The 23,375-nt window shown below is 42.8% G+C and overlaps 1 protein-coding gene across 1 annotated transcript in view; it reads right to left on the reverse strand.

Moving 5' to 3' along the window:
• Positions 1 to 23,375, reverse strand: part of lama4 (laminin, alpha 4) — a 190,421-nt gene that overhangs the window by 60,955 nt on the left and 106,091 nt on the right. Inside the window, exons 23-25 of the mRNA XM_043684602.2 lie at positions 22,218 to 22,380; positions 20,135 to 20,268; positions 341 to 512 (exon numbers count right to left, since the gene is read on the reverse strand). Coding sequence (XP_043540537.2) covers positions 341 to 512; positions 20,135 to 20,268; positions 22,218 to 22,380 — 469 coding nt within the window. The remainder of the gene's footprint in view (positions 1 to 340; positions 513 to 20,134; positions 20,269 to 22,217; positions 22,381 to 23,375) is intronic.

Genomic DNA, 23,375 nt, shown 5'->3' on the forward strand with positions numbered 1-23,375 from the left:
GATGAGCATACTAAATGTTCACATTATTCAATGGTACAATGAATATAAATTAATAAAAAGTTTTTTAAGCTTTGGGAAATAGATTATGAATTCAGGTATAGAAATTTTCAAATATTAATTTTCATTTCTATCGTGCATTTCACTGGATGAAAGATCCCATGCAACCCATTCACCGTTTTGTTCAAATTCATGACATTCACACTCACACTGTATGAAGCTACATTTCTAGAGCATCATTAAAATAATTTTTCCATGTTATTTCCTTCCTGATTAATTGCATTTTATCTTCTCAGGATGAAAAAAAACCCCACAATTAAATTAGTTTGATACAGTCCCTTACCCCTTTCACCATCAGTAACAGGAGGGCATTGTCAGCTGGTGTGCGAATGTCAAGATTGAACCGAGTTGCTATGTTGAATTTTCCTCTCCTTTGTATGTTACGTACAAAAGAATAGCCTGAGCCATCAAAGTAGAAATTTGCTGTTCTACTTTGGGCAAAAGCAAGCTTATACCTGCAAAAACAAAATATGTAATTCAGCAGGAGAACAGGAAATACTTCTGGATTGTAATTGGGTTTCTGCAATATTAGCTCCAGGTGATATTTCAACATATTTCTGACCAAATGTTTGTTAATATACAGCTCATTAATGAAAATTGTGGCTTCCTTGTTAATTTGTATTAAGCTGCCTCACTCTAAATTTATTTTCTCCTCTGGTTCCCCTAACACAAAAGGAATAACATTCTCAGGATAAGTATGATCTCATGACATCTTTTTACTTTTCTTTGTGCACGTGCTTGACCTTGTCACTAGTGACTGGACAAAAGCAGGTCCAGTAATCCATTCCTGGAATCATTTTTTAATGTCCTTTAGGAAAAGCCTACAGCCAAGTGTCTCCCTTACAGCACGAGAGAGAGAGAGAGAAATATTCCAGCTATTGAATCACCAGGGAAATCAAACATTTTACTTCATAGCACAGCATGGCACAATGTGTTTCAGCACCAATGTGCAGTATTACCTCATTAGTCAAATTAGTATTCATAATATCAGAAGAAAGAATGTATTCAAAACCACAGAAAAAAGAAACAAAACTTCCATAAAGTTATTGCCATTTTGGGTTGTTTTGGATTTGATTGATTTAATTCAGGGCGCCATGGTTCCGTGGCTCTCTAACTCTTCCAATTAGACTTCTCTTTAGAACACTCAACTTGTAGGGTCTTTTTGGCATTTGTCTTACCTGATAATCAGCTGGCTATTTCTACCTCAGAGATTTTTTGTACCAACTTGTTTCTGCTTAGAAATGTTTCTAGAAGAATTTCAATACAATGTCAAAAAGAGGTAGCCTCTTGGTCCCTGGGATCCCAGATTAAAGCAGCCCATTTGAGTAGCAGGCACTCAGGCTATTGAAGAGGCAAGCTGCAGTGATTGTAGGAAGTGGCAAGTTAGTGCTGAGTGGATTTAAAGTAGTACCTCGAATTTCTTTACTTTTAAAAGGAAGAACTGACATTGAACTGCCTCTCTCTTGCTTTCATGTTAGTTTACAGCACTGAATCACCGATTGTTCAGTCTCCCTAAGCATCTGACTGACACTGTACCAAGTAGACCGCAGGCCAGAACAGGTACTCGATAAGGCCGCAGGTCATTTTTTGCAGCATTGGCTGTAGTGGTGGATTTGGATTTCAAGGATCCTGCCACAAAATAAGGATCTTTGATAAACAGCAATGTATGAAAGCTGCTTTCTCAGTATGTGCAGCAGATGAGAGAGATTATGGCAGAACTCACTGATGTCATATATGACAACATTCAGTGAAGCTTCTAAATGAGTTGAGCCTATGGCAGCTTCACCCGAGTCTGTTTTTGCTCCCCTTCCATCCATTTAACCTTCACTGTAGCTACGTCCTGATGAAAATCGTGAACTCATCAGAATTCAGAAACATTGAGTGCAATTTTACATGACAAATGGGAAAGGACTGAGCTGGATGTTGGGGTTTGATGGTCGTTAAATTGACATTAAATCCACAAACTTTCCTTCTTCTGGTTTAATTATGATCGTTTTGATGGGGTGTGCTCTGTAAAAACAGTCCTCTGACTATTGTTTCTGTCAATAAGATTCTGTCCATAAATTTGTTAGCCAGTTACCACAAGATGACCAGCTTTCCCAGGACTTAGGAAATCTAGCAACTTTACAGGAAGTGTCAGTGCTTTTCAGAGAAACACTTCACCTCACTCATTAAACAAACCCACAGACATGATCTTCAGACTGTCAGCTCCTGCTGCTGGAATTCCTAGTTTACCTTCTGCCTACTCACCACTATGCACTGACCTTTCCCTCTCTCAATCTTTGTTGTTGTGTTACAAGTAGTCTCCACACTCACTTCATCCCAAACCATGCTAACTGGCAGACAGGAAACAAAGTCCTTAGGAGATCCTGCTGTTAACATTGGTGACCCTGGCATTTCCCCACTTTTCTGAAAATTATGTCTCCACCCCATCTCCACATAAAGAACAGGATCACTGTGTCCAACCTTGCTTGACAGGACTTATACTTTATTGCTTGAGGATTCAAATATTGAGGTTCTTCTCAATTTGTTATTTTTATTCCATATTTTATTTCACCCTTTTTGCTATATACTACATACTGACTGAAACGGCAGGTCGGCACTTCGCTACTGGGTTTACTCAATGACTTGAGTGATTGATCCTCCAGTTTATTGAACTCTTCCTATTCAGGCCTCAGCCAGATTGAAGAACAATTATGTGAAAACTGAAGGACTGACTTCACTCTCTATTCCCATTGCTCAAAATGTTGTAAAACTAAAATATTGCATCATCACCCTATTTTATTCAAAATCACTGAGAATTATCGATTAAGCTGCGAGGTTTTCATCATATCCATAGAATCCCTACAGAGTGGAACCGGGCCATTCAGCCCATCGAGTCCACACCAACCCTCCAAAGACCCACGCCCCCTACCCTATCCCTGTAACTGCCCCATCTCCCAAAGCAGGAAAGCCTATTGTACCAAATGTGTTTTTCTGTGATACCATCAAATTCCTTTCATGCAAGACATTTTAACCAGAGACAGCAACATCCTCAAACAGCAGCTTGACCAAGTCTAACCTAATTGTATAGAATTGATTTGGAACTGACAAGACAAACTTTCTGGAAAGGGTATTCAACTGTGCTAGCGAACGTACATATACCAATTATACTTGATGTTGACTGACTGAATAATTAGCACATATGATTATTACTAACAGTAGGTCCTTTGATAAAAATTCAGTTGAGGTATTTTCTGTTTGAAAATATAAAATTACGATCTGAGCAATTAAGTTACTAAGTTCTTGAGCTAGTACACCAAATATACACAAACATACTTGTCTGGCAGTTATTCAGGTCAATCTCCCAGCTGAAGGTCCTTTGATGGGGTACAGGTTAACAAACACAGTCTGTACATCCCTGGTTGGGGATTGGATGAATGACAGGAATGTCAGAAGCTAGTTCTGACTGCAAGAGTTTTCAAACCAAACTTAATATGGTTTATATCTGGACCTCCATTGTGTAGTTAGCCAGTGGTTCATCTTGCTTCCAGACATGGGCTACAAGTGATCTTTTGAAAATGTTTTCCAGCACGGAAACTTCTGCAGCAGATCCAGAATCTGAGAAAAGAAATTCCTCCTCAACTCTACACTAGCTGGGCAACTCCTTACTCTCAGGTTATGCCCTCTGATCCTAGACTCCCCAACACCCTCTCAGAATATACACTCTCAAGTCTCCTAAGACTCTAGTACGTTTCAATAATGTCACCGCTCATTCTTTTACTGGACTAACCAAATCAGCTCTCTTCAACTGAAAATCCCCCCCAAACCCAGGACCAGCCCAGTGTAGTTTCTCTAGTCTGCCTCCACTGCTAGTATATCTTCGGAGGGTCGGTGTGGACTTGTTGAGCTGAAGGGCCTGTTTCCACACTCAGTAATCTAATTTAATCTAATCTTTCCTTAGATAAGGGAACCAAAACAGTTCACAGTATTTTAGGTGTGTTCGTACAAGTGTCTTGTTTTACCATGAATTCTCTAGTTTTATACCCCATTCCCATTTTAATAAAGGCCAACTTTCTATTTGCCTTCCCCTGTTCAACAGGTATACTAGCTTTTGGTGATTTTTGCATGAGGACTCCCAAATTCCCTTATGCTGCAGCTTTCTCTACTTAAATAACAACTCAGCTCCTCAGCTCCAAAGTACAAAACCACACATTTTCCCACATTATATTCCAAGTGCCTAGCTTTTGCCTACGTACTTAATCTGGTTATATCTCACTGCAGAGTCTTTATGTCATCTTCACCACTTGCCTTTCCACCTTTCTTTATATCATCCACAAATTTGGTGACAATACATTTACCTCCCTCATCCAATACATTAAAACACACTGGAGTAAATGTGGCCTCAGCAGTGAATCCTGTTGCACTCCACTAGTTAGTTATAGGCTGCCCTCCTGAAAATGTCCCATTGTCCCAACTCTGTCACCTACTAAGTTACCATTCGTCTATCCATTCTAATATACCATACCCAATCTCCTCCAACACCATGGGCTCATAGCTTATTAAGTAGCTTAACTTGTGATAACTTATCAAGTGCCTTTTTGGAAACCAAATATATTAGATTCACTGGTTCGCCTTTATTGATCCTGCTTGTTAGCTTTTCAAAAGAATTCTAATACTTTTGACAGGCAATGATTTCCCCTTCTGACTCTGACTGATTATATTATATATTTCCAAATGTTCAACTATTAGATAATTTATAATAGACTCCAACATTTTCTCAATAACAGATGTTAAGATAACAGTGATATAGCTTCCTGCTTGTGTGTCGCATTGCCGTTTTGAATCAGGGCGTTACATTTGTAGTTTTTCAGTCCGCCGGGACTTTTCCAGAATCTAAGGAATATTGGAAGATTACTATTAGTGAATCCACTATCTCTATAGCTGTTTCCAATAATATCCAAGGCTGCATCCCATCAAGTCCAAGCTGTATTCGTCTTTAGCCCCATTACTTTCCCCAATACATTTTCTCTAGTGATAGTTACTGCATTTATGTCCTCCCTCCTTTTCCCCTTTATGATTTAGTATTTTTGGAATGCAATTTCATGTCTTCTACTGTGAAGATAGATGAAAAGTATTTGTTCAATTCCTCTGCATTTCATTACCTCTCCAGTTTTGTTCTCTGATGGACCTATGTTCATATTGTCTTTCTCTGCCTTTTTTGAATTTTAAGAAGTTTTCACTGATATTATTTGTGACTTTATCCTCAAAGTTTATTAACTCCCTTTTTTGGATAATCTTACATTGGTTTTTAAAAATTTCCCAGTTCTCTGCCTTACCAGAGAATCTTTGACGTGTTGTATGTTTGGTTTCTCTTTCAATTTGATGCTATCCCTCTCTCCCCTTTATAAATCTTGGTTGGCTTATCTTTTCCTATTATCCTTCTTCTTCATTGGTTCACAACAAAGAAATATCCCATAAACAATTTCCTGAAACATTTGTCATTAGAAACAAAGACAGTTGAGGAATAAACTCCTTTCCCAGTCCACTCCAGCCAACTTTGCTCTCATTCATGTGTGTAATTATTCTTATGTTAAGTTTAGCACAGTTGTTTCTAACCCAACCTTCTCTCCAACTGAACATAAATCCTGCCACGTAATTGTCAATGTTTTCTGAGGGATCTTTTTGTTCTGAGATCATTAATTAAACCTGCCTTACTGCACATTACTAGATCCAAAATGGCGTGATCCCTGGTTGGATCCACAACAATTGTTCTAAGAAACTGCCTCAAATAACACAAATATTTCTAAAATGTGACTACCTCTGACAATTGGATATTCTCAATATAGATGAGCAATAGTGGTCAGAGACTTGCTAGTCAAGTGCACAGAGAGGTTTCTGTGGCCATGTTTGAAACTTCAGAATGGTGTGTTGCCTCCCTAGTGCCAGAGTCAAGAATGTCTCTCAGCAGGCTGTAAGTTTGCTCGCTGAGCTGGCAGGTTTGTTCTCAGACATTTCATCACCATGCTAGGTAACATCATTAATGAGCCTCCATTGAAGCGTTGATGTTTTGTCCCACTTTCTATTTGTGTGTCTTGGTCTCTTAAGGTGGGTGATATCATTTCCAGTTCTTTGTCTCAGAGGTTGCTAAATGGGTCCAAATCAATGTATTTATTGATGGGATTCTGGTTTGAATTCCAACCCTCTAGAAATTCCCATGCATGTCTTTGTTTAGCCTGTCCTCGGATGGATGTGTTTTCCCAGTCGAAGTGGTGTCCTTCTTTATCTGTATGTAAGGATACTAGTGATAGTGAGTCATGTCTTTTAGTGGCTAGTTGCTGTTCGTGAATCCTGGTGGCTAGTTTTCTGCCTGTCTATTCAATGTGGTTTTGTTCCAGTCCTTGCATGGTATTTTGTAAATGACATTTGTTGGTATAGGATCCTTTAGGTTCATCAGTAGCTCTTTCAGTGTGTTGGTAGGTTTGTGGGATACTATGGTGCCAAGGGGTTGGAGTAATCTGGTGGTCATTTCTGAGATGTTTTTGATGTATGGGTAATGTGGCTTGAGTTTCTGGGTGTGTTGTGTCTACTTGTTTGGGTTTGTTGTTTACCAACACACTGTCTACCAACACACTGAAACAGCTACTGATGAAGCTAAAGGACCCTAAACCAACAACCAGCAAAACAAATGTCATTTACAAAATACCATTCAAGGATTGTAACATCGGACAGACAGGCAGAAAATTAGTCACCAGGATACACAAACACCAACTAGCCACCAAAAGACATGACCCACTATCACTAGTATCCTTACATACAGACGAAAAAGGACACCACTTCGACTGGGAAAACACATCCATCCTAGGACAGGTTGAACAAAGACACGCACAGGAAGTCCTAGAGGCCTGGCATTCAAACCGGAACTCAGTTAATAAACACATCGATTTGGACCCCATTTACCAACCTCTGAGAAAAAGAATCAGAAGATATCACCCATCTTAACAGACCCAAGATACATAAACAGAAAATTTGACACATTACGAATGCTTCAACAGAGGCTCACTGATGATGTTACCTAGCATGGTGACGAAAGGTCTGAGAACAAAGCTGCCAGCTCAACGAGCAAACTTACAACCTGAACTTCAACCTGAGCTACAAATCTTCTCAAAAATCGCAAACATCTCCAAGCAGTTGCATGAAATTCTTAAGGGAGAGGATAAGCAGTCAGAGGTCGTGATGAACACTGGTACCAATGACATAGGTAGGAAGAGGAGTGAGATGCTGCAGAGTGAGTACAGGGAATTAGGAAAGATGGTAAACAGTAGGAACTCGAGGACAGCAATCTCTGGATTACTACCAGTGCCACTTGCTAGAAAAGCAAGGAATACAAAGATAGGAGAGATGAATACATGGCTAAGCAGCTGGTGTGGGGGCAGGGTTTCAGGCTCTTGGATCATTGGGACATTTTCTGGGGCAAATGGAACGGGTTGCACCTAAACAGCAAGGGAACCAATATTGCTGCACTGAGGTTTGCTATTGCTACTTGGAATGGTATAATCTCGAGTGGCGGGGGTTTGAACCACAGCAGCAGGCAAGTGGAGGGATTGAGGGGAAGGTGGATACTAAGACCATTATATCAGAAAGAAAGGGCAAATAGAGACAGGTAATTGAACACTAATGGGCTGAAGTGTGTTTATTTCAATGCAAGGAGTATTATGGGTAAGGCAGATGAGCTTAGACCCTGGATGAGTACATGGGATTATGATGCTGTGGCCATTACAGAGACTAGGGTGAGAGAGGAGAGAGGGACAGGACTGTCTGCTCAATGTTCCAGGGCTTTGTTGGTTTAGATGAGAGAGGAAAGTAAAACAGGTGGAGGAGTTACATTATTAATCATGGAGAATGTTACATCTGCCCTCAAAGAGGACATGCTGGAGGGCTCATCCATTGAGACAATATGTATAGAGCTCAAAACTAAAATGGGTGCAATCACTCTGATGGAATTATACTACAGGGTTCCCAACTACCATTGAGACATTGAAGAAAAAATATGCAGGGACATTATGGAAAGACGCAATGAAAAGAGTTGTCACTGTAGGTGACTTTACCTTCCCAATATTAGACAATAGAAAATAGACAATAGACAATAGGTGCAGGAGTAGGCCATTCAGCCCTTCAATATGATCATGGCTAATCATTCCTAATCAGTATCCTGTTCCTGCCTTATCTCATAACCCTTGATTCCACTATCTTTGAGAGATCTATCCAACTCTTTCTTAAATGAATCCAGAGACTGGGCCTCCACTACCCTCTGGGGCAGAGCATTCCACACAGCCACCACTCTCTGTGTGAAGAAGTTTCTCCTCATCTCTGTTCTAAATGGTCTACACCGTATTTTTAAGCTGAGTCCTCTGGTTCGGCACTCATCCATCAGCGGAAACATGTTTCCTGCTGCCAGAGTGTCCAATCCTTTCAAAATCTTATACGTCTCAATCAGATCCCCTCTCAGTCTTCTAAACTCAAGGGTATACAAGCCCAGTCGCTTCAGTCTTTCAGTGTAAGGTAATCCCGCCATTCCAGGAATTGACCTCGTGAACCTACGCTGCACTCCCTCAATAGCCAGAATGTCTTTCCTCAAATTTGGAGACCAGAACTGCACACAGTACTCCAGGTGTGGTCTCACCAGGGCCCTGTACAGCTGCAGAAGCACCTCTTTGCTTCTATACTCAATTCCTCTTGTTATGAAGGCCAGCATGCTATTAGCCTTGTTCACTACCTGCTGTACCTGCATGCTTGCCTTCATTGACTGGTGTACAATAACACCCAGATCTCTCTGTACTGCCCCTTTACCTAAATTGATTCCTTTGAGGTAATCTGCCTTCCTGTTCTTGCCACCAAAGTGGATAACCATACATTTATCCACATTAAACTGCATCTGCCATGCATCTGCCCACTCACCTAACCTGTCCAGGTCACCCTGTAATCTCCTAACATCCTCATCACATTTCACCCTACCACCCAGCTTTGTATCATCAGCAAATTTGCTCATGTTATTGCTGATACCATCTTCTATATCATTAACATATATTGTAAAAAGCTACGGCCCCTGCGGTACCCCACTGGTCACTGCCTGCCATTCCAAAATGGAGCCGTTTATCACTACCCTTTGTTTCCGGCTAGGAACCCTCCAACCACAAGGGATGAACTCGGATTTCACCAGTTTTCTCATTTCCCCTCCCCCCAGCCTGTCTCAGTCAAATCCATCAAATTCAGCACCGCCTTCCTAACCTGCAATCTTCTTCCCGACCTCTCCGCCCCCACCCCAGTCTGACCTATCACCCTCACCTTGACCTCTTTCCACCTATCACATTTCCGACGCCCCTCCCCCAAGTCCCTCCTCCCTATCTTTTATCTTAGCCTGCTGGACAAACTGTCCTCATTCCTGAAGAAGGGCTAATGCCCGAAACGTCGATTCTCCTGTTCCCTAGATGCTGCCTGACCTGCTGCGCTTTTCCAGCAACACATTTCCATCTCTGATCTCCAGCATCTGCAGACCTCACTTTCTCCTTTGTTTCCTATCAGCCAACCAATTTTCAATCCAATCTAGTACTTTGTCCCCAATACCATGCACCCTAATTTTACTCACTAACCTCCTGTGTGGGACTTTATCAAAAGCTTTCTGAAAGTCCAGGTACACTACATCTACTGGATCTCCCTCGTCCATCTTCAGAGTTACATCCTCAAAAAATTCAAGAAGATTAGTGAAGCATGATTTCCCCTTCATAAATCCATGCTGACTCTGTCCTATCCTGTTACTATTATTCAGATGTGCCATAATTTCATCCTTTATAATAGACTCCAGCATCTTTCCCACCACTGAAGTCAGACTAACTGGTCTATAATTTCCTGCTTTCTCTCTCCCACCTTTCTTAAAAAGTGGTATAACATTAGCCACCCTCCAATCCTCAGGAACCGACCCCGAATCTATTGAACTCTGGAAAATAATCACCAACGCATCCACGATTTCCCGAGCCACCTCCTTCAGTACCCTGGGATGCAGACCATCAGGCCCCGGAGACTTATCAACCTTCAGACCTAACAGTCTCTCCAACACCAAATCCTGGCAAATATAAATTCCCTTAAGTTCAGGTCCTTCAGCCACTGTTACCTCAGGGAGATTGCTTGTGTCTTCCCCAGTGAACACAGATCTGAAGTACCCATTTAATTCCTCTGCCATTTCTTTGTTCCCGGTAATATATTCCCCTGTTTCTGTCTTCAAGGGCTCAATTTTAGTCCTAACCATATTTTTGCCTTGCACATACCTAAAAAAGCTTTTACTATCCTCCTTTATATTATTGGCCAGTTTACCTTGGTAACTCATTTTTCCTCTGCGTATTTCCTTCTTAGTAATCCTCTGTTGCTCTTTAAAAGCTTCCCAGTCCTCAGTTTTCCCACTTATCTTTGCTATGTTGTACTTTTTCTCTTTTAACTTTATATGTTTCTTAACTTCCCTCATCAGCCACGGCCTCCCATGCCTCCTCCTGGGATCTTTCTTCCTTTTAAGAATGAACTGATCCTGCAACTTCTGCATTATAAACAGAAATATCCGCCATTGTTCCTCCACGGTCATCCCTGCTAATGTATTGCACCATTGAACTTTGGCCAGCTCCTCCCTCATAGCTCCATAGTTCCCTTTATTCAACAGAGGTACTGTCACTTCCGACTGTACCCTCTCCCTCTCAAATTGCAGATTGAAGCTTAATGTATTATGGTCACTATTTCCCAATGGCTCCTTCACTTCGAGGTCTCTGACCAATTCTGGTTCGTTACACAATACCAGATCCAGAATTGCCTTCTCCCTGGTCAGCTCCAGCACCAGCTGCTCTAAGAATCCATCTCTGAGGCACTCCACAAAGTCTCTTTCTTGAGGTCCAATACCATCCTGATTCTCCCAGTCTACCTGCATGTTAAAAATCCCCCATAATAACTGTACTAACATCTTTGCGACAGGCCACTTTCAGCTCCTGATTCAACTTACATCCGACATCCAGACTACTGTTTGGGGGCCTGTAGATGACTCCCAAGAAGGTCATGTATATTGTCTGAGACTCCCTTAGAGCAAGAGGGTTAGATGGAGCAAAATTTGTTAAGTGCATCCAGAAAGGTTTCTTGAAACAGTATGTGGATAGCCCAACTGTGGGGGTGGGCATTCTGGACTTTGTATCAGCTAATCAGCCTCACCAGGTGACTGATCTATCAGCGAGAGAGCATTTTGGAAACAGTGATCATAACTCCTTAAGTTTTATGATAGCTGTAAACAAGGATAAGTCAGGACCACGTGGGAAAATACTAAATTGGAGGAGGGAAAATTATGTCAGTATTAGGCAGGAGCTAGGGAGTGTTAATTAGGAGGAGTTGCTATCAGACAGTCCACATTTGACATGTGGAAATTGTTTAAAGACCTGCTGATGAGAGTTCAAGCCCGGCATTTTCCAGAAAGAAGGAAGCACAAGAATGGCAAGGGAAAGGACCCTTGGATAATGAGGGAGGTTGTGAATTTAATCAAAACAATAAAAAGTAGCATATGTAAAGTTTAGGAACCTAAAATCAGACAGGGCCTACAAGGAATATAAAGAAAAGTAGGAATGTACTCAAGCAGAACAGCAAGAAGGGGCCATGAAATGACCCAGCAAGTAGGGTTAAAGAGAATCCCAAAGCATTCTATAGATACATTAAAAATAAGCGGATAACTAGGGAAAAGGTAGGACCAGGAGTATGTGAGGACTGCAGATGCTGGAGAGCAGAGTTGAAAAGTGTGCTACTGGAAAAGCACAGTAGGTCAGTCAACATCCAAGGAACAGGAGGATCGACATATTTCAGACATAAGCCCTTCATCAGGAATGTGAGGGGTAAAGGGGCTGAGAGATAAATAGGAGGGTGGAGGTGGGGCTGGGGGAAAGGTTCCTGGGAAGGCGATAGGTAGATTGAGGTGGGGAGTGATGGTGATAGGTCAGAGTGGAGGGTGGAGCGGATAGGTTGGAAGGAAGATGGACAAGAAGGACAACTCAAGAGGGTGGTTCCGAGTTGGAGGGTTGGATCTGGGTTGAAGTGGGGGCGGGGGGGAGGGAGATGAGGAAACTATTGAAAATCGACATGGATGCAATGTAGTTGGAGGGTCCCAAGGCAAAAGATGTGGTGTTCTTCCTCCAGGGGTCAGCTGGCTTAGATTTGGCAGTGGAGGCAGCCCAAGACTTGCATGTCCTTGGCAGAGTGGGAGTGGGAGTTGAAGAGGTCAGACACAGGGTGGTGGGGCTTTTGGTGCGTGTGTCCCACAGATGTTCCCTGAAAAGTTTTGTAAGTAGGCGTCCTGTGGCCCCAACGCAGAGGAGACCACATCGAGAGCAACGGACTGTCAAGAATAAAGGAGGGAACTTGTGCTTGGAGACAGAGGATGTGGGTGGGATCCTAAATGAGTACTTTGTATGAGTATTCACCCAGGAAAAGGATAAGGAGGATAGTGAGATTTGTGTGGAGCATGCTAATATGCTGGGGCATTTTGTGATCAAAACAGAAGTGGTGTTGGATCTCTTGAAGAGCAACACAGTGGATACATCTCCAGGGCCCGATGGTATCTACCCCAGGTTACAGACAGAGACAAGAAAGGAAATATCTGTGGGCTTAATCAAGATCTTTGTAATCCTTGCTAGTCACTGGAGTGGTCCCAGAGAACTGGCAAGTAGCTAATGTTGTTCCTTTTTTCAAGCAGGGAAATAGGGATAATCCAAGAAACTATAGACAGGTGAGTCTCACATCGGTGGTTGGGAAACTATTGGAGATTATTCTTAGGGATAGGATTTATGCACATTTGGAAAAGCATGACCTAATTAGGGACAGTCAGCATAGCTTTGTGTGGGGTAGGTTATATCTTACTAACTTGACTGATTTTTTTGAGGAGGTGATGAAGGTGATCAATGAGGGTGGAGCAGTGGATGTTGTTTACATAGATTTTAGTAAAGCTTTCAACAAGGTCCCTCATAGTAGGCTCATTCAGAAGATTAAGATGTTTGGGATCCACGGTGACCTGGTTGCATGGGTTCAGAATTGGCTTGCCCATAGAAGGCAGAGGGTAAGGGTAGAATGGTGGTTTTCAGACTGGAGATCCATGACTAGTGGTGTTCTGCAGGGATCTGCACTAGGACCTCTGCTGTTTGTGATATACAGAAATGACTTGGATGAAAATGTAGACAGGTGGGTTAGTATGTTTGCAAATGATACAAAGATCGGTGGAGTTGTGGATAGTGTAGAAGACTGCCAAAGGATATAGCAGGATATAAATCAGTTGCAGAAATGGGTGGAAAAATGGGGGATGAAGTTTAATCTGGGTAAATGTAAGGTGTTGCACTTTGGGAGATCAAATGTTAAGGAAAAGTATATGGTTAATGGCAGGACTCTGAACAGCATTGATGTTCAGAAGGATCTTGGGATTCAAGTCCACAGCTCCCTGAAACTGGCAACGCAAGTAGATAGGGTGGTAAAGAAGGTGTGTGGCATGCATGCCTTTATTAGTTAGAGAATTGAGTACAAGAGTCAGGATGTTGTAGCTTTATAAGACTTTAGTCAGGCCACACTCAGAGTATCATGTTCAATCCTGGTCTCCCCATTACAGGAAGGATGTGGAGGCTTTGGAAAGGATAGAGAAGAGGCTTATTAGGATGCTGCCTGGATTAGAAGGTTTGAGCTACAAGGAGAGACTAGAAAAACTCAGGTTGTTTTCTCTTGAGTGGCAGAGGCTGTGGGGAAACCTGAGAGAAGTTTGTAAAATCATGAGATGCACAGATAAGGTTGATAGTCAGAATCTTTCTCCCAGAGTTTGAAATGTCTAATACTAGGGGGCATGCATTTAAGGTGAGAGGGGTAAGTTAGATCTTGAGGAGTGTTACTGAACAAAGAGACCTTCGAGTTCAGGTTCATAGTTCCTTGAAAGTGGAGTCGCAGGTAGATTGGGTAGGAAAGGAGTTTGGTATAGTTGTCTTTAATGGTCAGTGCATTGAGTATAGGAATTGGGTGGTCATGTTTGGCTGTACAGGGCATTGGTTAGGCCACTTTTGGAATATTGTGTCTCCCTGCTATAGGCAGGATGTTGTGAACCTTGAAAGTGTTCTGAAAATAATCACAAGGATGATGCCAGGGTTGGAGGGTTTGAGTTAAAGGGAGAGACTGAATAGGCTGGGGCTCTTTTCCCTGGAGCATCAGAGGTTGAGGGGTGATCTTATAGAGGTTTATTAAATCATGAGGGGCATGGATAAGGTAAATAGATAAGGTCTTTTCCCCAGGGTGGGGATGTCCAAAACGAGAGGGCATAGGTTTAAGGAGAGAGGGGCAAGGTTTAAAAGGGACCTAAGGGGCAACCTTTTCATGCAGAGGGTGGTGCGTGTGTGGAATGGGCTGCCAGAGGAAGTGGTGGAGACTGGAACAAATACAACATTTAAAAGGCATCTGAATGGGTATATGAATAGGAAGGGTTTGGAGGGATATGAGCCGGGTACTAGCAGGTGGGATGAGGTTTATTTAGAATATCTGGTCAGCATGGACAAGTTGGACCGAAAAGTCTGTTTCTGTGCTGTATAATTCTATGAGACATGAGGGCAGATTTTTTACACAGAGTGTGACAGGAGTCTGGAACTCACTGCCAGGGATAGTGTTGGAGACAGATACGATGAGGGCATTTAACCTACTTTTAGATAAGGAATGGAGGGATATGGACCAAGGGCAGGCAAAAGAGATTAGTTTAACTTGGCATCATGTTCAGCACAATATCATGGGGCGAAGAGCCCATTCCTGTGCTGCACAGTTCTATATTCTACATGAAGATTAAAGTTAACCATGATAAATGTATAGCCTTTTTTCACATGCCCTCATTATCTCATGATTCACTCTGTTCTATAATATAGTTGCTGTTAAGGAGCCAATAGTTTACATCCACCAGTATCTTTCTCCCCTTATCTCTTATCTCTACCTACCTGGTTACTACATATTCTAATGTAAGATTTCTTGCTTTTGAACTTTTCCTACCCTAACCTAACAGAGTTATCTCACCAAACTTCCCTCTTGCTCATCCTTGTGAAAAATCACATAAACCTGAATATCTATTTCCCAACTATAACCACCTTGTAACCATAACAGCTGTAAGATAAAACAAATTAACCTTTATATGTGCTGTTAATTCATTACTTTTATTCCAAACACTACAAAGTATACTTCTTCAATTCTAGATTCGATTAAAATAGACCCTGGCTCCACATGCACACCTAAATTATTAATGTGTCTGCCAATTAATAGTAGGGAGCGTGCTCACAATTTTTAAGACTAGTTTTCAAAGCTGAAGGGCTAATGGTGGGGGGTCACGAGCACTGACACAACAGCAGCCCCAGTAGCCAAGGTGAGAGCTGTTGATGGAAGAAAGAGAAACAACCTTAATAAAGGGCAACCACTGAATAAGAGACCAGTTCATCATTTAAATCTCAAATGGCCACAATTGCTTGCCTTAGATTATGGAGGAGCAAAACTGCTTTGGGACAGCCAATTACCCGAGTTGTGATGTGACCAAGCCAGGTATGGGTGGGAAGGGTCCTCTGTGGGATTAATCATGGGCCCCACCTTTCTAGTTGTGTTGCTACATCTATTGATCTATGTCTTTTTTTTAACAAATTCAGTCATGAGATGTGTGTGTCGCGGACCCGCCCAATATTTATTGCCTGCCTCTAGAAGTTTTGATATGATGTTTTGGCCTGATGTACATAACCCCTATGCCAATTGGAAACCTTTGTTTGCAGGGGAAAAATGGCGTCAATTGGCTACCTGTGGGTGAGTAGCAATTCTGACCCTGAGAAAGGTGGACACCGGATCTCTAAACAATGAAGGTGGGGAAATAGTAATAGGGAACAAAGAAATGGCAGAAGCATTGCAATGGTATTAGAGATCAGCCTTCAGAGTGGAAGCACCAGTAGCACACCAGAACTTTAGGAGAATCAGGGGTAGTGGTGAGTGTAGTGGCCAACATTAAGGTGCAAGTGTTGGGGAAGCTGAATGGTGAAGGTGAATTTGAAGGTGGATAAATCACCCAGATCAGATGTCCTTCACGCTGGAGTTCTGAAGGAGATAAATGAGCAGACTGTGGAGGCATTAGTGGTGATCTTTCAGGAATCATTGGAATCTGGCAGCATTCCAGAGAACTGGAAAATGGCTAATGTATTCCCCCCCCCTCCCCCATTTTAGAAGGGAGTGAGATGGAAGATGAGAAATTATAGACCGGACCTCAGTCATTGCAAAATTGTAAGAGTCCATTGTTCAGGATGAGATTGCAGCATACATGGAAATGCATGATAAAATAGGGCTCAGTCAGCTTGGCTTCATCATTGGCTTCATCATTGATAAATCTACAAGAATTCTTTGAGAAGGTTCCGAGCAAGTTAGACAACGGAGAGCCAATGGACATGATCTATTTGGTTTTCCAGAAGGCCTTCAACAAGATACTACACAGGAGTTGCTAAATAAGAAAGGAGCCCATGATGTTAGGGACAAGGTACTGGCACGGATAGAGGATTGGCTGACTGGAAGAAGTGGAGATAAAGGGTTCTTTTTCAGACTGGCAGCTGGTGACTAGTAGAGTTCCTCGGGATCTGTTTTAGGACCACAACTATTCACATTATACATTGATGTTATGAATGAAGTAACAGAGGACACTGTTGCAGATTACACAAAGATAGGTGCAGAGACTGGTACTGTCGCGGAAGCGGGAAGACTGCAAAAGGACTTGGATAAGCTAGGAGAATGGGCAAAGAAATGACAGATGTAATACAAAGTGGGGAAGTGTGATGTGTTGCACTTTGATAGGAAGGAAAGAGGTATAGATTATTCTCTAAATGGGGAAAAGCGTCAGAAATCTGAAACACAAAGGGTCCTATTTCAGGATTCTTTTAAGGTTGTCAAGCACGTTTAGCTGGCAATTAGGAAGGCAAATGCAATGTTGTTACTTGTTTCAAGAGGGCTGGAGTACAAGAGCAGAGATGTACTGCTGAGGATGTAGAAGGCTCTGGTTAGACTGTATTTGGAATACTGTGAATGGTTTTAGGCTCTGTATCTAAGGAAGGATGTTCTGCCAGAGGACTTTCCAAGAGTGATCACCGGGAATGAAAGTTTTGTCATGTGAGGAGTGGTTGACACCTGTGGGTCTGTCCTCAATGAAGTTTAGAAGAACGATGGGGGATTGTACTGAAAGTTAGAGAATAATGAGGTGCCAGGATCATGTGGATATGGAGAAGATGCTTCCACCAGTTGGGGAGACTGGGATCGAAGGGCACAGCCTCAGAGTGAAGAGCTGACCCTTTAGAACTGAGATAGGGAGGAATGTGTTCAGCCAGATGGTGATGAGTCTGTGGAACTCCTTGCCACAAAGGCTGTAGAGGTCAAGTCATTGAGTGTCTTAAGACGGAGATAAATAGGTACTTGATCAGTAAAGCGAACAAGGTCTACAGGGAGAAGACAAGAGAATGACGTTGAGATACATATTAACCATGATTGAATGGTGGAGCAGACTCGATGGGCTGAATGAGTCAAGATTAGAGTGGCGCTGGAAAAGCACAGCAGTTCAAGCAGCATCCGAGGAGCAGGAAAATCGACATTTCGGGCAGGTGGAGAGATAAATGGGAGGAGGGTGGGGCTGGAGAGAAGGTAGCTAAGAGTGCAGTAGGTGAATGGAGCTGGGGGATGAAGGTGAAAGGTCAGAGAGGAGAGTGGAGGGGATAGGTGGGAAGGAAGATTGGCAGGTAGGACAGGTCATGAGGATGGTGCTGAGCTGGCAGGTTGGAACTAGGGTAAGGTGGGGGGAGGGGAAAGGAGGAAACTGGTGAAGTCCACGTTGATGCCATGGGGTTGAAGTGTTCTGAGGCAGAAGATGAGGCGTTATTCCTCCAGGCGTCAGGTAGTGAGGGAGTGGCAATGGAGGAGGCCCAGGACCTGCATGTCCTCAGCAGAGTGGGAAGGGGAGTTGAATTGTTCGGCCATGAGGTTGATTGGTGCAGGTGTCCCAGAGATGTTCCCTAAAGCACTCTGCAAGAAGATGGCCAGTCTCCCCAATGTAAAGGAGACTGCATCAGGAGCAACGGATACAATAAATAATATTTGTGGAAGTGCAGGTGCAACTCTGATGGATGTGGAAGGCTCCTTTGGGACCTTGGATGGAGGTGAGGGAGGAGGTGTGGGCGCAGGTTTTGCAATTCCTGCGGTGACAGGAGAAGGTGCCAGGATGGGAGGGTGGGTTGGTGGGGGGGCGAGGACCTGACCAGGTAATACATAGGGAATGGTCTTTGTGGAAAGCAGATAGGGATGGGGAGGGAAATATATCCCTGGTGGTGGGGTCCATTTGTAAGTGGCGGAAATGTCGGCGGATGATGCGGTTTATGCGGAGGTTGGTGGGGTGGAAGGTGAGGACCGGGGAGTTCTGTCCTTGTTATGGTTGGAGGAGTGGAGTTTCACACACATTCCACACCGACATTAAATTCACCTGGACCATCTCTGACACCTTCCCCCCCCGCTTCCTGGACCTCTCCCTCTCCATCAACGATGACTGACTCAACACTGACATTGTTTACAAACCTACCAACTCCCACAGCTACCTGGATTACACCTCTTCCCACCATAGCTCCTGCAAAAATGCCATCCCGTATTCCCAATTCCTCCACCGTATCTGCTCCCAGGAGGACCAGTTCCGCACAGAACACACCAATGGCCTCCTTCTTTAAAGACCGTAATTTCCCCTCCCACCTGGTTAAAGATGCCCTCCAACGCAATTCATCCACGTCCCGCACCTCCGCCCTCAAACCCCACCTCGCCAACCATAACAAGGACAGAACCCCCCGGTCCTCAACTTACACCCCATCAACCTCCGCATAAACTGCATCATCCGCCGACATTTCCGCCACCTACAAACGGACCCCACCACCAGGGATATATTTCCCTCCCCACCCCTTTCTGCTTTCTGCAAAGACTGTTCCCTCTGTGAATACCTGGTCAGGTCCATGCCCCCCCAACAACCCACCCTCCTGCCTGGCACCTTCACCTGCCACTGCAGGAATTGCAAAACCTGCTTCCAGACCTCCCCACTCGCCTCCATCCAAGGCCCCAAAGGAGCCTTCCACATCCATCAAAGTTTCACCTGCACTTCCACAAATGTCATTTATTGTATCCGTTGCTCCTGATGCAGTCTCTTCTACATTGGGGAAACTGGACGCCTTCTTGCAGAGCGCTTTAGAGAACATCTCCGAGACACCCGCACCAATCAACCCCACTGCCCCAAGGCCGAACATTTCAATTCCTCCTCTCACTCTGCCGAAGACATGCAGGTCCCGGGCCTCCTCCACCACCACACAGTCACCACCCGATGCCTGGAGGAATAATGCCTCATCTTCTGCCTCAGAACACTTCAACCCCAGGGCATCAATGTGGACTTCACCAGTTTCCTCATTTCCCCGTCCCCCCACCTTACCCTAGTTCCAACCTGCCAGCTCAGCACCATCCTCATGACCTGTCCTACTTGCCAATCTTCCTTCCCCCCATCCTCTCCACCCTCCTCTCTGACCTATCACCTTCATCCCCCAGCTCCATCCACGTATTGCACTCTTAGCAACCTTCTCTCCAGCCCCGCCCTCCTCCCATTTATCACTCCACCCCGGAGGCTCCCTGCCTCATTCCTGATGAAGGGCTCCTTCCGAAACATCAATTTTCCTGCTCCTCGGATGCTGCCTGACCTGCTCTGCTTTTCCTGCATCACTCTAATCTTGACTCTGATCTCCAGCATGTGCAGTCTTCACTTTCACCTCAATGGGCTGAATGGCCTAACACTGGTCCTATGTCTTATGGTCTTATTTACCTCTTCAAAAGTAGATGATGACATGAACTGGACAATTGCCAATGGTGAGAAACTGCGGGTCCAGTAGACTCTGATATCAATCCTAAGGCCAACTGAAGAGGTTACCTCTGGTATTAAAAAAGTGAAAACATTATACTTTACCGCAGTGTACAGATGTAATGATCAGTTCACCTTGTACAGGGTCGCTCAGCTGTTGTGTTCAGGTTGTATGTCCGTTTGAAGTTGTAGAGGCTTATTATGTCATCATTAAGTGTTGCCAGTTCTATACAGCCAACGAAGCCTGGAAAGTTTAAGCTGGCAGGGAGCTATGACAAAGAAGAGGAAAATGCTTCTGTTCAGATGAATCCATTAATTTGCAAAACAAAGCCATAACCTTATGAAAGGCTAGGTGCAGAAAGTGAGTTTTATATAATATTATGTTGTCAACCTCTTGCTGTAACCTTTATCAGAACATAATGTTTTCTTCTGTCAAGAGGAATATCCTGACAGTTTAACAAGAAGGACAGTGCATGACTCAGTACAAATAAATTATATAATTTTGTAGGATAACATTAGACGAACAGCTCCATAAAGAGATGCTGTGCTTGCTTCTTTCGATAATCTTATTGAATATTTGTTGTGCTTATTAGACTACATTTTTCTTTCTGGCCTCATTTCTGAAGGCTGGGCCATAGACTTCCATTGGATTGGTTGATGAACAGCAAACATATAACAGCAGAGAATGGGGTGTAGACCCTTCAGCCAATCATGTCTGTGCCAACCACAATGTTATTCTAAACTAATTCTAACTGCCTGTACATGGTTTGATTCCTTTTATTTCCTGCCTGTTCATGTGTCTGTCTGGATGCGCCTTAAACATTGCTATTATAAATGCTTCTACCACTTTCCCTAGCGGTACAGTTCAGGCACCTACCGTTCTCTGTTCAAAACATTTCCTTGCATATCTCCTTTTAGCTTCTTCCTTCTCACTTTAAACTGTACCAGCTTTCGGTGAGATGCTCTTCGGAGGGTTAATGTGGACTTGGTAGGCTAAATGACCTGCTTCCACACTGTAGGGATTCTATGATTCTTCTATATTACAGCTGCAATAAGACTTGCTAAATTGTTGCTTATTGACAAAGTATTGAAGTGGTTTATTTTGTGCAAGGTGGCTGACTAGGAGACTTTCCATTCTTAGTACCTGCTCTCAGGGATTTTAGAAGAATTTAGAGGCTGGTAACCATCTTCGTTGACCACATTGAAAATGAACCTTACAGGGGCAACACATGCTTCTGTGAGATTCAACCCTAAACTTGGCCTCAGTTTGGAGAAAATAACTTGATATTTAAATTTCATTCGCTCCTGGAGAAAATCGTAAATCTGTATTTAAAAAGTAATTTCATTTGACTTGGAGCTGATGTCAGTTACTTGAACTTAACGAGCTTATGACAGCACCAATATACGAGCTATTTAACTACGTTGAATAAATAGTAAATTGAAACAAAAAACTATTTACTATGCCTATGGGAGTTAAGTGCAAGACTATTAAATAAACTCTTAACACTCCCAAATATTACACAGAATAGGTATTATGAACCAAGAGAAAAAATAGCGAAGCACAGGACAAGATAGTACATGATCAATGTGCCTGTCACCTAACCAGACCATCTGAGCAATATTGATGTCTGCTACTGAAAGCACACATTGTAGTGACAGTACTTCATTAATTTTCAGTCAATCAAAAAATACCACATTTGCAATAAAGCAATTCAGTTGAAGAAATTGGAAGAATTCCCTGGAAAGAGGCTTGAGAACAAAGGACAAATAACCCAAGAGCATTGGGAAAAATCAGAAGACTAAAATAATTACTTTTGAATTCTACTGGTTTGACTGGTGTAACAAAAGATGCTACAGCAATTAAAGACTATTACTGTCTTGGACACACTTTGACGAAGTTCACCAAGTTTATCAAAATTTAAAATACAGGTGACTGCCATATCCGTGGATCCATTTACTGCGGTTTCAGTTACCCGTGGTTTACTGCAGCCCGATCATATTACATGGAACTTTCCAGAACCAGCGACCAGAGGACTGCTAGGGAGGTATAATCCCATTTTAAAAATGGGTTTGCTACTATTCACAGTTTTAGGCTTCAGCGTGAGGTGCTCAAACATATCCCTAATGGGTAGTGGGAGATTACTGTATTAACATCTTTAAAAGGAAAATACATTGCAAGTTTAAAGTGCTGTCTGAGAATTGACTCAGTTTAGCGTACCTGGAAATCTGGAGGTACTCCTCCCAAATAGAAAACCATGTTATCAGCTTCCAGATCTAGTAGAGAATCATTGCCTTCACTTGCTCCTTTCTGGATAAATTTTTGCTCTTCTGTGCTACCTGGGCTAGGTACAGTTAGTTGTATTTTTCCATGCCTTCCAACTCTACCAGAAAGGAAAAGAACGTGATGAAAATCATATTGATAATATCCTGCTTTGCTTTTGTTAACTTCTGAAATATTTGTCAGTTAAGAATAAATCATTAAGAGTTGTTGTCAACCACTGAATGTGATCTACAAATACAGAAAAGGGCTCTTCAGCCCACTGAGACTTTGCCAGCCAATACTGGCAGTTAACTATTCTAATCCCATTTTCCATTCTTCATAGCCTTCTTAAATGTTATGGGGTTTTCTGTCTTTATCACTTTTAAATGCAGTAAGTTCTAAATTCCTACCACTCATTCAGCGAAAATACACTTCTTCACAACCCTCTATATCTTGCTGCTCCTTCTAATTGGTGAGGCCATGGTTAATGTCCATTTGACACTTCACTCAAGTTTACTTTTAATTGAATCTAACTTTCCAATTTGTTTTACTCTTGATGTTAGGTTAGGCTAGTTTGAAATTCTCCAAATCGGTATTTTTTTTAGAAGAAATGTTCAAGATTTAGGCATTCTTGGCAAAAACTACATTTCATTGTCCATATGTAATTGTTCCTGGGAAGATGAGACTCTTTTACGCTTTCATATGAGTGCATATTTGAAAAAAGCAGGGGAGTTCTCTGTGTCTTGGCCAGAATTCATCCCTCAAATCATACCACTAAACTGGATTAGACATTAGCAGGTTCCGATTGGACCCTTCTGTGTGTGAGTTGTCTGCCATGTTTATTATTCTGCAGCGAACACACTTGAAACAAACGTACCTTACTGGCTTTGAAGTTTCTTTGGTCATTCCGAGGTTACAAAAGACCCAGTATAAATGCGTTTTCTTTAATGAGACTTAAGTGCCCCTATAATGTTGTAAAGTAAGGATTGCAGAATGTTCATTCACCAGTGAAAATGGCACAGTAATATATGCTCAAGTCAGATCAGGGTGTGATTGCTCGAGGAACTTGGAACTGATTGTTCACATGTATCTACTGCCATTCTGCGAGAGGTCACC

The sequence above is a fragment of the Chiloscyllium plagiosum genome, unplaced genomic scaffold (genome assembly GCF_037043375.1).
Source record: "Chiloscyllium plagiosum isolate Xiang-an unplaced genomic scaffold, Cpla_swu_hap1 HiC_scaffold_3, whole genome shotgun sequence".
In the NCBI taxonomy this organism is placed as follows: Eukaryota; Metazoa; Chordata; class Chondrichthyes; order Orectolobiformes; family Hemiscylliidae; genus Chiloscyllium; species Chiloscyllium plagiosum.